Genomic DNA, 14174 nt, shown 5'->3' on the forward strand with positions numbered 1-14174 from the left:
AAACAAAAATAAACCCAAAATAAAATAACTTAATATAATATCTTTTTTAAAAAAAGGGAACCGCCTTCAAAAAACCAACCCACTGAAAAGCACAAAATAATTTCTATATGGCACTCCTCTACGTGTCCAGTCCCTATCCCGTCAAAAGCAAATTTCTGCCAAAAAGTAATTAATACCTAATAATTAGAAAATTAATAATCATCCGGGTAATTACTTAGTTTTTGAAAGCGGTGCCAAACCAACAAAAACATTCTTTACTACCAATCAGAAAAAAAATACGAGTACGTTGTAGTACCTACAAGAACTAAATTAATGAGTAAACCAACTATGTCTTTATAATGCAAGTAAGTGAAGCGTTCGTTCTTCGTTGTCTAAAATATCGGTTCTCAAAAATTTTGGTTTGGCACCGACTTCAAAAACTAAGTAATTACCCGGATGATTATTAATTTTCTTATTATTAGGTATTAATTACTTTTTGGCAGAAATTTGCTTTTGACGGGATAGGGACTGGACACGTAGAGGAGTGCCATATAGAAATTATTTTGTGCTTTTCAGTGGGTTGGTTTTTTGAAGGCGGTTCCCTTTTTTTAAAAAAGATATTATATTAAGTTATTTTATTTTGGGTTTATTTTTTTGTATTTGTTGTTAACATTATTCCTGCGTAGGTATCAAGTAATAACAAATACCTAGTCGGTAGAGAGAGAGAGTTCTAACAACACGCAAAGAATTTCCAATGAAATATGTTGCAAAAACGTACCAAAGATCAGATACGAATGATCAATAATAAGGAAATGACGTAGGTAAGTGCGAAAGTGGATTGCATGCATATCTGGTGCGTGCATACATTAATGTGGCAAACAAAAATGTATCCGATACCAAAGCCGATACCTAGTTTTTGTAGTGACACGTTGATAGGAGAACGTCAGTGGCGTTCTAACAGTTTTAATCTTTTGTCAATAGATGGCAGTGAATTTACCTTGGCTACATAATTTACTTTGACAATCCGCCTCTATTTCAAATTCTCTTTGGTAAATCGTAGCCTACTTAAAATATTACGCTAAAAATTCACCCGGGATTATACCAAACTAGAGTTTCATCAGAGTTCTTACTTGACATTAATCTTTAAACAATAAGGTTCCCATCACAAGAAACCAATCTATAGTGAGTTATTCCTATTACAATGTTATCGCGGCGTATTATACAACAAGTCACCAGAGAACAGTAAGATAAAGACAGCCAATCTCCATGCAATAAGGCCTGACTTAAATTTTATTTTGTTTAGGTGGAAAATACTGACCCAAGCGGTTGAATAATGATTCAAACGATTGTCTCAATCACTTTCACGGATATATTTTTGTAGGGTCTGACAAAAAAGAGTAAGTAGAAATTAAAAAGTGGCAACCCGTTATTCTTAGATTGATTTGTTAGGGACGACACTACAGTATTGCCACTTTTTAATTTTTAAGTTACAGCTTTAAAGACATTCCGAGTTTTTTATAAAGATCCTTCACATTCTACCACAAAATTGAAATCTGTCATTAATGACATTTCCACACTTGCCACGCAGAATTAGCCTGGTCCGACACATGATACAAGAAATGTAGTCTATCCGAGTATTAATAAAAAATAAAAATAAATATATTTCAGAGGTACAGTTACACTCAGTCACAATCTCTATATTTGGAGATTATCTTAACTAAGTTTAGCCTTATATTTATTGTATTTGTTTTAGGTAGTTAGTGCTTGCATTGCATTGCAATGAACTCGTCTCCAATATTGGAACCTGGTAATATTACCTGTGCGCAGAGTTGCGCAGACGCAGGCTCCGAAAGGTCATCGAGCCATCCTGGCAACCTGGCGAACCGGTCAGCGTTTACATAAGACCACCGGGAACCGCATTGCGATTGCGTAATTATTATACCTGAGCTTACGGTGCAAGGCTTCTTAGGCTGAGCTACATGGCTCATTTATAATATATGATTTAAAAAATATATATTTAAGTATTTATATTTTTTTGCGAACGATGCTATATTAAGCTTAGAATAAATTTAAAAATGCAGGAAAAATTACTGTCTTGGGTGAGACATGAACTCACGGCCTCTGGATCGATACTCCAGCGCTCTGCCATCTGAGCCACCAAGACCTCATCCATAGCCAGCAAATCTTTCCACTATGGGTCAAGTATTTTGTTTATTTAGAAACAAACAGCTAGTCTCTCAATTGTTACATTAGATACAATTGTATTTACTAATATTTTTGTACTTAAACATATGCAGAGTATGAGTATATAATTTCATGCGATGACGACCGAAATTTTTAATATCAGTTTATCCTTTAGGTGTAATTCAAAGTGTACCTACCTAAAGACCTTGTAACTTGTAAGCTCAACTCAATCAAATATCTCACTGTCAGGTCTGCTGGAACAGCCGCGGAGTATGCCGCCAAAATGAAACATGCCAAATACTCTGCCCTGGAACCAATGTACGACTTTGTCCCAGTTGCAGTCGAGACTGCGGGACCTTGGGCTGTGGAGGCTAGGGAGTTTGTGAGGGATTTGGGTCGGCGGCTGAGGGACAGGGGGTGCGACCCTCGGTCCGGATCGTACCTGGTCCAACAGATCTCATTGGCCATTCAGCGCGGTAACGCTGCCAGCGTAATGGGGACATTTGAGCCAGGTACGATTCGTGACGGTTATATTGTTTAACTTAGATTTTATAATGACGAAGCCTGTTGCGGATATCATCCTTGGTATGTTTGGGACGAAGCATGTTGCTGATTTGCATTTGTAGCCATCGGACGAAGCCTGCGTTGCGGATTTCTTACATATATAACTAGATTTTTTTTTCTTGAACAAACTATTTAGTTTTTTATTAAATGTACTTAAATAAACTGTGGATTATTATAATATTTTGGTTTCGATCTTAGCAATGATGTAAAATCTAATACCTTTAAACGAGCAATTCTTGTTTATTTATGTATTTATATGAATATTTATTTATACATATATATGTTTCGGGGATCTCGGAAACGGCTCTAACGATTTTGATGTAATTTGATATATGCCCCCATTTTCGGGGACGATAAATTGATCTAGCTAGGTCTTATCTTTGAGAAAACGCGCATTTTTGAGTTTTTGTATGTTTTCCGAGCAAAGCTCGGTCTCCCAGATATTGTAATTAATAATAATAATAGATATAATAATAGTAGATATTGTAATTCATATTATCTGAAAAATGACGCATTATACGAAAAAAATGGAGCATATACGAAATAAATAAATATGAAGTATGACATAAATTATATTAAGCCACACTCACCCTGACAATATGCACGAAGATCTTCCACCTCGGTACCCCCTTGGCAAAAGCCCCCTTAACAGACAGAGGGATGCACACCCCCATGATCCAGAGGAAGGAGGGGAAGACCAGGTCCCCTGCCGTCAGACCGTTCCACGTGGCGTGTTCCAGCCACCAGTACCCGCCGGCGCCATCGTTCACGAAGATCATGAACACTATGGCCATGCTGTGAACAAACATTTCGGTTACGCTACGGCTTACGTAAGCGAACAACGCGCGAACGCGGCGCGGCGCGGCGAGGATGAAACAAACCGTTGATACGTATAGGTATCTCCTACTCGTACGTGAGCGATTTAGACGCGAAGCGGCGCGGCGGCCGCGCCGCGTTCGCGCGTTGTTCGCCTACGTAAGCCGTAGCGTTAGCCTCCGAGTTTAAACTAACTTGGCATTATAACCAGTATTTTCCAAACAAGGGGCAATGGTGTCCAGGCCCCGTAGACACCATGCCAATCGCTAACGCTACGTAGCGAACGAAACGCACCTGTCACTGTCACACTAAATATGGAAGAGTGATCGAAAGACACCGAGTGATTCGATGGCGAAGCGCACAGCGATCGTCACCTTGGCTAGGCCGCCAGGACATTGGGCGAATCCTAAGCTAAAATATAAGGTAAACGTACGACGCGGTCCCAGTACATGCCATCTTGAGACTTAAGTCATTGTCAATAGAGGTGACAGCAGGGTGTCATCTATTGGGCATTAGAATGTCGAGCGCTAGTACGTTTACCTTAGAGGCTCGTTCAACCTTTACAAATGTATAAGTAGCACGCCGAGTGGATGCCACCCGTACCTGTATCATGGGTCCCACGCAAAGTCCAGCACACGCCAGTGTGCAAAAACTAAGGAGAGTTGATGGAATCTAAAAAGTACCCTCCAAATATAGGGTGAAGGGCAACACAGATTTTGACTGACCCTCGGAAGGTGTCCAGCGCCCGCAGCCGCTGCTGGATGGCCAGCTCCTTGTCTCCGTACCGCAGCTTCCCGGTCCGCCAGACCCTGGACATGATGAAGCGGACCACGCCGTAGACCACCCATGTTCCGAGGAGTACGCCGAGGAGGAGCAGGAGAGCTGGAACAGGGAAATTTCGTTAAGTTTAGACTCCTAAGGCCGTGGACTGGCCGCAAGCGGCGAGTAGCAAATCATAAAGGCCATTCATAGATTGCGCATTGCGCACTCTAACGCCTTTAGGGTTACCAGATACAAAGATAGAATTTCCTGACAAAATTCCCGAGTTCCGAATATTTTTCCTGACATTCATATTTATGACGACGACGTGGGGGGGTCTAGCCGTTAGCGATGGCCACCCGATTGAGCCGATAGCCGCGTTTTTTAAGTTTTATTAAATTTATTACTTGTATTAATTTAAGTTAATAAAAAGGTACTTTATAAAAAAAGTCCATCAATTCAAAAAAATCCTGACATTTTCGTGTTCCGTCCCCATTCCTGACAAAAGGCTAAAATTCCTGACATGTCAGGAAAATTCCTGTCATCTGGTAACCCTAAACGCCTTGCCAATAGAGGCGTGTTCATGCAGATATTTGTGAGCACCTTGGCCGCTACGACATATCTGATGGCGACTGTAAGTACAAGTACAAACTTTGAAGTGACAAAGTGTAGTGGTGTCACTATTAACGTGAGATCATGGCTAGGAAGCTAGGATAGGTACTGAAAAATATTACAAATGTGCATTTTATAATTGTTATCAATATATTTGACCGAGCGACAGCGAAGTTTCCCGTTACAGCTTGGACAAAAATACTTTCGTCCTTATTGCGATTCTCTTTAGGACCTAAACTGAATTGCTAAGGGACGGAGCTATGCGACTTATATAGCTCCGTCCTTTAGCGATTCAGTTTAGGTCATAAACAGAATCGCAATAAGGACATCATGGTAAGGCCGCTGGTCGCTTTTCTCAACCGAATCCCGTGAAATTTTGTGAGCTAGTTGAAGATTAAATATATTTTCGTGAGCTAGTTGAAGATTAAATATATTATTGTGAGCTAGTTGAAGATTAAATTATATTTTTGTGAGCTAGTTGAAGATTAAATATATTTTTGTTTGTCGATTCAGTTGTCAATTTTTTTTTTTCAAAATGACTGGGCCTTGGAGGTTCTTGAGGTCTACAGTTCTCAGAGCCACTAGTTTAATTATTGGTGTTAGTCACCTCACCACTTTCAATATTCGATATTTGTGAAAACACAATAAGGATAAATAGAATATGACTGCACTTCAAGTGACATATCAAAGCCATGTATGTAGGTAGATAACGACATAAATTGATTGGCTAAAAACTACTTTTACACTTTTTAGGGTTCCGTACCTCAAAAGGAAAAAACGGAACCCTTATATCACTCGTGCGTCTGTCTGTCTGTCCGTCCGTCTGTCACAGCCTATTTTCTCTGAAACTACTGGACCAATTAAGTTGAAATTTGGCACACATATGTAAGTTTGTGACCCAAAGACATGTAACGTAAACAAATGAATTTTAAATATGGAGGCCACTTTTGGGGGGTAAAAAAACAATATAAAAAATAAAGTTTTTCAAACTATATCGTGTTACATATCAAATGAAAGAGCTCATTTTAAGAATCTCAAATATATTTTTTTATAATTTTAAGATAAATAGTTTAGCAGTTATTCAAGATAATAGGCAAAAAATTACCATTCCCCCCGCCACCCCTTTTCTTCGAAACTATTGGGTCTAAAATTTTGAAAAAAATACACGAAATAGTTCTTTACCTATAGATGACAGGAAAACCTATTAGAAATGTGCAGTCAAGCTTGAGTCGGACTTAATGTAGGGAACCCTTCGAACGCGAGTCCGACTCGCACTTGGCCGGTTTTTTTAGGAGTAGGTACACTAAGCTGCTGGGCTAACTGACCCCCCCTGCGAACAAATTTATAGTATGCAGTTCTCTGCAGTTCACTGTACCTAAGCCTACCTAAGCAGAAGCAATCCCAGAATTGTGACTTACATAACAACTAAAAACCCAATATGTACCTGACAATCATGTGTTATCGAGACAGTTAACTTAAATGCAAGTAAGTCTGTATTATCAAGGCACTTCAATGATAAATTGTTAGATAACTAGTCATATATAAATCTTAAAAGATCAACATTCATCAGAAAACATCGTGTGTGGTAAAATGAAGATTTTGATATGGCTAAATATTTTATTTATAATAAATGCCTACAGCACGCTACAGAGGATAGACCCATTAGTGTTTATCAGACAGGGTCTGGTAAAAGGAGTAAAATCCGGTGACGGAGAGTATTCAAAATTTTTGGGAATACCATATGCAAAAGTGGATTTGGATGATCCATTTGGGGTAAGTTGGATATTTTTTGGAGGCAAATGATCGACCGGCCCGCCTGATGGAATACGGTTACCGTAACCTGGACGTGTGCAATAAAACCGTGTAAGACACGTGACCCTTTAAAAACCACTGTGTTGTTTTCCTGTGCCTACCTCATATATGGGAAAAAGTCCATGTCATAAGGGACCAGGATAATTAAATTAATTATATTCATTATACTAATTTTATAATATATTCTCTCTAATTATCTACTTTATGTAATTTTTACTTTAGGCTGCAGCAGAGGCTCCGGAATTCGAAGAAATATTCAACGCTGATGATAACTCAAGACAATGTCCTCAAACCGGCTTTGGCGAAACGACTTTTGGTAGTACTGATACCGAAAACCTTGACTGCCTTCAATTAAGTGTATATGTGCCTAATAAAGCCAGTGTCCATAATCCCCTGCCAGTCCTTGTATGGATCCACGGAGGTTACTTCCATGCAGGGAGCGCTGGAGACTTCACGGAACCCTACTTAGTCAAACACGGTATTATTGTCGTTACAGTGAACTACCGTCTAGGACCTTATGGCTTCATGTGTCTTGACGACCCCGCTGTACCAGGAAACCAGGGGCTTAAAGATCAATACGAAGCTTTAAGATGGGTTAGAGATAATATAGCTGCGTTTGGTGGAAATCCTTACAACGTCACTTTAGCTGGTCAAAGCGCTGGCTCGGGCTCAGTTCTGCTACAATTATATTCTCAAAAAGAAAAGTTATTCGATAAAGTTATAGCGCAGAGCGGAACACCTCTTAGTCCGGATATGTTTGTTCCGGGAGATCCGGATGTAGCAATAAAACTAGCCAATTATTTGGGCCTGAACACGACGGAAAATCAGAAAGCTTTGGAATTCTTGGCAAAAACTCACCATAGTTTGGTGACTGGAGCTGCCCACAGTTTGAGCATGGAATTTAGACCGTGCAACGAAAAATCATTCAGTGGCGTGGATAATTTTATCGACACTGATGCTTACGCTCTCTCAAATGAAAAGAAAATAAAAAATACTCCCATCCTTATCGGTAACACTGATTTAGAATTTACAGAATTACTACTGATAGACGGCGATGAATTTTTCGGGAAAGATTTTTTCTACACTAGATTAGATGAAAAGTTCAGTCTTGAGACAGATCAACTAGAAGAAATTGCGGAGATTGTGAGGCATTACTACATCGGTGATAGACCTATTTCAAAAGATGTCGAATCCGAAGCAGTAGATTTTCAGTCTGATTTTGTATTCAACCACCCTGTTCAGGACACGATAACTAACTTGCTGAAAGATAATGCTTATCCAGTTTATACGTATGTGTTCACTTATGTGGAATCTGGAGAAGAGGGAGCTCCTCATGGGGCTGACCTTGACTACTTATTTAATTGGACCCAAGTTGGATCAGTGACTGATCAGATGATCGTTGACCGTGTAACTACGTTGTGGGCAAATTTTATTAAATACGGGTAAGACAAAATTACTTATTTAAGTATCATTAAAAATTCATTTCATCTTTTTCTCTCAGTAAGGATTAAGGTAACGATCAAAAAATAAGTTTATTAATTTATTAGTCACGGTATGTTACGATTAGTATGTGATTATGAAGTCTACAATCGTCACTTTTTAAGCGATCACGACTTAAAGCTAAGTCATAATAAACAGATGACTACGCAGTACGTGGGTAAAAAAAAACTTTTGATATTTCAGAAATCCAACTCCGGAGACTTCTGACTCGATCCCCGTGAAATGGACACCGGTGTCAGACACCACCAGGCCGTACCTCAACATTGGTGGTGAACTCCGTATGGAGGAGAGGTTCCTGAAGGAGAGGATGGCTTTTTGGGACCTGTTCCAATCAGTCTACGGGAAGTACAGGAAAACTGTTCGTTAAACTGTAAAGTAAAATCTTAATTAATTTCTTCGAACTAAAAATATGTAACTTTTAGTAAAATCATAAAATCTATATATATAAACGTGAAAGACCTGACTGACTGACTGACTGACTGACTGACTTAAATCAACGCACAGCCCAAACCGCTGGGACTAGAAAGTCCAAATTTGGCAAGTAGGTTCCTTATAAGGTCTAGGGGTCTACTAAGAAAGGATTTTTCAAAATTTATCCCCTAAAGGGGTGAAATGGGAATCCAAAGTTTGTATGGGGTTCAAGTTTTATTTTGAGCTAGGAAATTGAAACTTCGTTAAAAGATATATTATTAAAATACAAGAAAACTAATTTCAGCGTTTATGAAAATTCATCCCTTAAGGGGGGGGGGAAAGGGGTAGAAAGTTTGTATGGAGATGGAAATTTTTATCGAGTGCGGAACTTGAAACTTTGTATATGGGCATATTATTAAAATACAAGAAAAGTAATTTCAGCGTTTTTAAAAATGCATCCCCTAACAGGGTTAAAACTGAGTTGAAAGATGGAATCCATTGCGTAACATAAAATAAAAAAATAACATTAGTTGAACATTATTAAAAATTCAACCCCTAAGGGGGTTAAAAAGGGGATGAAAGTTTGTCTTGGGGTTCAAATTTTATTGTAAGCTAGGAACTTGAAACTTCGTAAAAAAGTATTATAATAAAAGAAAAGAAAACTGATTTCAGCGTTTTTGAAAATTCATTCCCCAAGGTGGTGAAAAAGGGGTTGAAAGTTTGTATGCACATCAAATATTTTTTTGAGTGCCGGACTTGAACCTTTGTATAAGGGCATATTATAAGAATACAAGAAAAGTAATTTCAGCGTTTTTAAAAATTCATCCCTGAAAAGGGTTAAATAGGGGTTGAAAGTTTGTATGGAGATCAAACATTTTTTTGAGTGCGGGACTTGAATCTTTGTATAAAGGCATATTATTAGAATACAGGAAAAGTTATTTCAGCGTTCTTGAAAATTCATCCCCTAAGGTAGTGAAAAAGGGGTTGAAAGTTTGTATATATGTGAAATATTTTTTTGAGTGCGGGATTTGAATCTTTGTATAAGAGTATATTATAGGAATACAAGAAAAGTAATTTCAGCCTTTTTAAAATTCATCCCTTAAAAGGGTTAAATAGAGGTTGAAAGTTTGTTTTGAGATCAAACATTTTTTGAGTGCGGGACTTGAATCTTTGTATAAAGGCATATTATAAGAATACAAGAAGAGTTATTTCAGCGTTCTTGAAAATTCGTCCCCCAAGGTAGTGAAAAAGGGGTTGAAAGTTTGTATGCACGTGAAATATTACATTTATATACATTTTTTTGAGTGCGGGACTTGAATCTTTGTATAAAGGCATATTATAAGAATACAAGAAAAGTTATTTCAGTGTTTTTTAAAAATTCATCCCTCAAGGTGGTGAAAAAGGGGTTGAAAGTTTGTATGCACATCAAATATTTTTTTGAGCGTGGGACTTGAATCTTTGTATAAGGACATATTATATTAATACAAAAAAGTGATTTCAGCGTTTTTAAAAATTCATCCCTTAAAAGGGTTAAATAGGGGTTGAAACTTTGTATGGAGATCAAACATTTTTTAGTGTGCGGGACTTGAAACTTTGTATAAAGGCATATTACTAGAATACAAGAAAAGTAATTTCGGCATTTTTGAAAATTCGTCCCTCAAGCTGGTAAAAAAGGGGTTGAAAATTTGTATGGAGGTCAAACATTTATTTGAGTGCGGCACGATTCAAATCGTTGTATAAAGGCATATTATTAGAATACATGAAAACAAATTTCAGCTGTTTTAAAAATTCATCCCCTAAAAGGTTTAAGAAGGGGTTGAAAGTTGGTAGAGAGATCAAATTTTATTTAAAGCTAGGAACTACAAACTTCGTAAATAGGTAGTTAGGTAGTAGGTTTTACTAAATAGTGGACTTGAAAATATGCTAGAGGTTGAGAGGGATTATATCGAGAACAATTTTTTTCAGTTAGGGGCTTGAAACTTCGTAGCCAGGTTGTGTATAATAATTAACAAATGATTAACAGTCCCTACTGCTATCTTTTGCTGCATAATATTCTAAGCTAATGTAGAATATGTAACCACCAATATACAAATCCACGCGTACGAAGTCGCGGGCAACAGCTAGTCATTAATATTCTTCCCTTTCTCATAAAGAAAAAAGTAAACTACAGTTATAGCCTGACCAGTAATATATGATAATTGTCAAGAGGGCGCTGTTATTCTCATGTATAGGGTGACAATTCAGTGTAGTATGAAAAAATTAGTTCCAGTAAAATTCCGCAACATGGCGCACCCTCAATAGATCCTGGTTCACCTATAAAAAAAGTGGCGCTGCCTGACATAACAACAACAAACTATGAAAAATGCTGGGGTGTCCATCAAATCTGGAGTTCGTCGGACTGTTTCTTTTCAAAAAACATTTCCTTTGCAACTTAACTAGACGGAGCCCCGCTTCGCGGGGTCCTATTTCTGAGCGGTTTGCCCTTCGGGCATCTGAAGCTACCTAACGAACCTAACCTACCTACCTATTGATTTAGTGAGACGTCCGTGAAAACATTACACTTTGGGGAAAAAGCGTAGGTAGGTAAGTAGGTTAGGTTCGTTAGGAAAAGAAATAGGAGACCCGCTTGCGGGGCTCCGTCTATTTAAGTTGTGAAGGAAATGTTTTGGAAAAGAAACACATGTAGTGCGGTGGGACCATGGTAAAAATAAATTAAATTGCAAACATTGTCAAACTCCGGTTACGTAGGCGACCGAAAGAACTGGTCACTCTACAATCTAAATAGTAGATACGATGCGGCTAAACGTAGGCCGCCTTATTGAAGAACGTATCGCAATGAGTGCAATGACAATCCGGCTAATCGTCGAACCGCCGCATTTCAAAACGCCCCTGTTTTGTAAAACGGCTAGCCGTAATGTAATACGGCGGATTATACGATCTGACTACGACACATACATAACAATAAGTATACTGTGGTGTCAAGATATAGTTTGGCAACCCATTTCCGTCCGAAGAAAAAGGCTGCAAATTCAAATAATGTAGGCGCGAAGAGTTGTCCTCCCATTTACTTGTTTTTCTATGCTCTCATAGAAAATTTCAATTTCGCACGTTTTTCTACTAATAAAGTGGGATTTCCAGAGTATAAGTATGTACGTTTTATCAATAAATATCACTTGCTATCGAAGCAAGCAAAGCCCTTGAGATGCCGATGTCATGGATCAAAAAGTCTAGATTAATAGTTATCTCTGAATTTGCCAACAGTTGCACTTGGAGTGCGGAAGGTAGTTGAACGTTTTGCACAATGAAGGCCTTTATATGGCTGAATATTTTGTTCCTAGTAAATATCCATGGTGCATTACCGAGAGTAGACCCATTAGTGCTAATCAATCAGGGTCTAGTGAAAGGAATTAAAGCTAGTGATGGTGACTATTCAAAATTCTTAGGCATTCCATATGCAAAAGTGGATTTAGATGATCCGTTTGGGGTGAGTTGTATACTTGATTAAATTAAAAATGTTGTTAAGAAATTTTGAATATAATTGAATTGACTTTATTATTTTAGCCTGCTCAAGCAGCTCCAGAGTTTGAAGAAGAAATATTTCACGCCCATGATAATTCAAGGAAATGTCCTCAAACCGGTTTTGGCCCTGTGGAATCCTCTGGAAATTCAGAAGACGAATCTCCTGACTGTCTCCAATTAAATATATATTCACCAAGTAAAGCAAGCACTTTAAATCCTATGCCAGTTCTTGTTTGGATTCACGGAGGCGGTTTCAGTGGAGGAAACGGTAACCAGTATGAAACACCCAACTTGATCGAACAGGGTATCGTCGTTGTTACAGTGAATTACCGTCTAGGACCTTATGGCTTCATGTGCCTTGATGACCCCGCTGTACCAGGAAACCAGGGGCTTAAAGACCAATACGCGGCTTTAAGATGGGTCAGAGATAATATAGCTGCGTTTGGTGGAAATCCTTACAACGTCACTTTAGCTGGTCAAAGCGCTGGCTCAGGCTCAGTTCTGCTACAATTATATTCTCAAAAAGAAAAGTTATTCGATAAAGTTATAGCACAGAGCGGAACACCTCTTAGCCCGGATATGTTTGTTCCAGGGGATCCGGATTTAGCAATACAACTGGCTAATTATTTGGGCCTGAACACGACGGAAAATCAGAAAGCCTTGGAATTCTTGGCAAAAACTCACCATAGTTTGGTCACTGGTGCTGCCCGCAGTTTGAGCATGGAATTTAGACCGTGTAACGAAAAATCATTTAGTGGCGTGGAGAATTTTATCGACACTGATGCTTACGCTCTCTCAAATGAAAAGAAAATAAAAAATACTCCCATTCTAATCGGCAACACTGACATGGAAATGCATGTCGATGGCGATGACTTTTTAGAAAAAGATTTTTTCTACACTAGATTAGATGAAAAGTTCAGTCTTGAACCAGATCAGTTGAAAGAGATTGCAGAGATAGTCAGGCATTACTACATCGGTGATAGACCTATTACAAAAGATGTCGAATCAGAAGCAGTAGCTTTCCAGTCTGATTTTGCATTCAACCACCCTATTCAGGACACGATAACGAACTTGCTTAAAGATAATGCCAACCCAGTTTATGCGTATGTGTTCACTTATGTGGAATCTGGGGAAGAGGGAGCTCCTCATGGGGCTGAACTTGACTACTTGTTTAATATGAACCAACTGGATGACAAAGTTCGATCAGTGACTGAACACATGATGGTTGACCGTCTAACTACGTTGTGGGCAAACTTTATTAAATACGGGTAAGACTTAATTCATATATTTATTTAAGGCCTTCGCCGACTCACTCACCGTACACGCGCGGGTACCGTCGTGGGTAAAACTCGTCGCACGCGTCCGTGCCAGTTAGCGTTGCTCATACTATTATTAGCTAACCTGCTCACCCCCTCAAGTCTGCGAAGGGCCTTAGCATGTAAAGTAAATATTGTGAATGTATCAGAAGTTTTACCATCTTTCCCTGGATTAAGATAAACCGTCACTCGGAAAAATATAAAAATACAGTACTGCGTGGAAATACAAAGATCACAATATGACAAAACTTCATATGTTTCAGAAATCCAACTCCGGAGACTTCTGACTTGATCCCCGTGAAATGGTCACCGGTCACGGAGACCACCAGGCCGTACCTCAACATTGTTGCTGAACTCCGTATGGAGGAGAGGTTCCTGAAGGAGAGGATGGCTTTTTGGGAACTGTTCCAATCAGTCTACGGGAAATACAGGAAAACTGTTCATTAGTGTAAAGTGAAATTCTAATTAAATTTCTTCGAACTAAAAATATGTAACTTTTTGTAAGATCATAATATCCTTAAACATCCTTCATCCCAATTTTCATACATGGTTCATACACATGACAATTGCTATACCTAATAAACAACTTTTAAACAATTTCTATACCATTTTGCTACCTGATAACAATTTATCCCGTCATTTTTAAAGTTACAAAACTACCGAAGAAGTATGATCTGTACACTTAACAATAAGTATGTGTTA

The 14174-nt window shown here is 38.5% G+C and overlaps 2 protein-coding genes across 2 annotated transcripts in view; one reads left to right on the forward strand and one right to left on the reverse strand.

Moving 5' to 3' along the window:
- Nucleotides 1–14174, reverse strand: part of LOC134662840 (heparan-alpha-glucosaminide N-acetyltransferase) — a 52020-nt gene that overhangs the window by 8350 nt on the left and 29496 nt on the right. The window contains 2 exon segments of the mRNA XM_063519163.1: nt 3318–3522; nt 4269–4425. Of these exon segments, the coding sequence (XP_063375233.1) occupies nt 3318–3522; nt 4269–4425 (362 nt within the window).
- LOC134662768 (juvenile hormone esterase-like) lies at nt 11836–13956 on the forward strand. Its single transcript, XM_063519058.1, has 3 exons — nt 11836–12121; nt 12199–13424; nt 13736–13956. Exons 1-3 carry the CDS (start codon nt 11939–11941, stop codon nt 13917–13919), a joined length of 1593 nt encoding a protein of 530 aa, XP_063375128.1. The 5' UTR covers nt 11836–11938; the 3' UTR covers nt 13920–13956.

This window comes from Cydia amplana, chromosome 3 (genome assembly GCF_948474715.1).
Source record: "Cydia amplana chromosome 3, ilCydAmpl1.1, whole genome shotgun sequence".
NCBI lineage: Eukaryota > Metazoa > Arthropoda > Insecta > Lepidoptera > Tortricidae > Cydia > Cydia amplana.

Coding starts and splice junctions, on each gene's coding strand:
- LOC134662768 (XM_063519058.1), top strand. CDS start 11,939: ATGAAGGCCTTTATATGGCTGAATATTTTGTTCCTAGTAAATATCCAT. Junction 12,122..12,198: donor ATTTAGATGATCCGTTTGGG/GTGAGTTGTATA, acceptor TTATTATTTTAG/CCTGCTCAAGCAGCTCCAGA. Junction 13,425..13,735: donor GCAAACTTTATTAAATACGG/GTAAGACTTAAT, acceptor CATATGTTTCAG/AAATCCAACTCCGGAGACTT.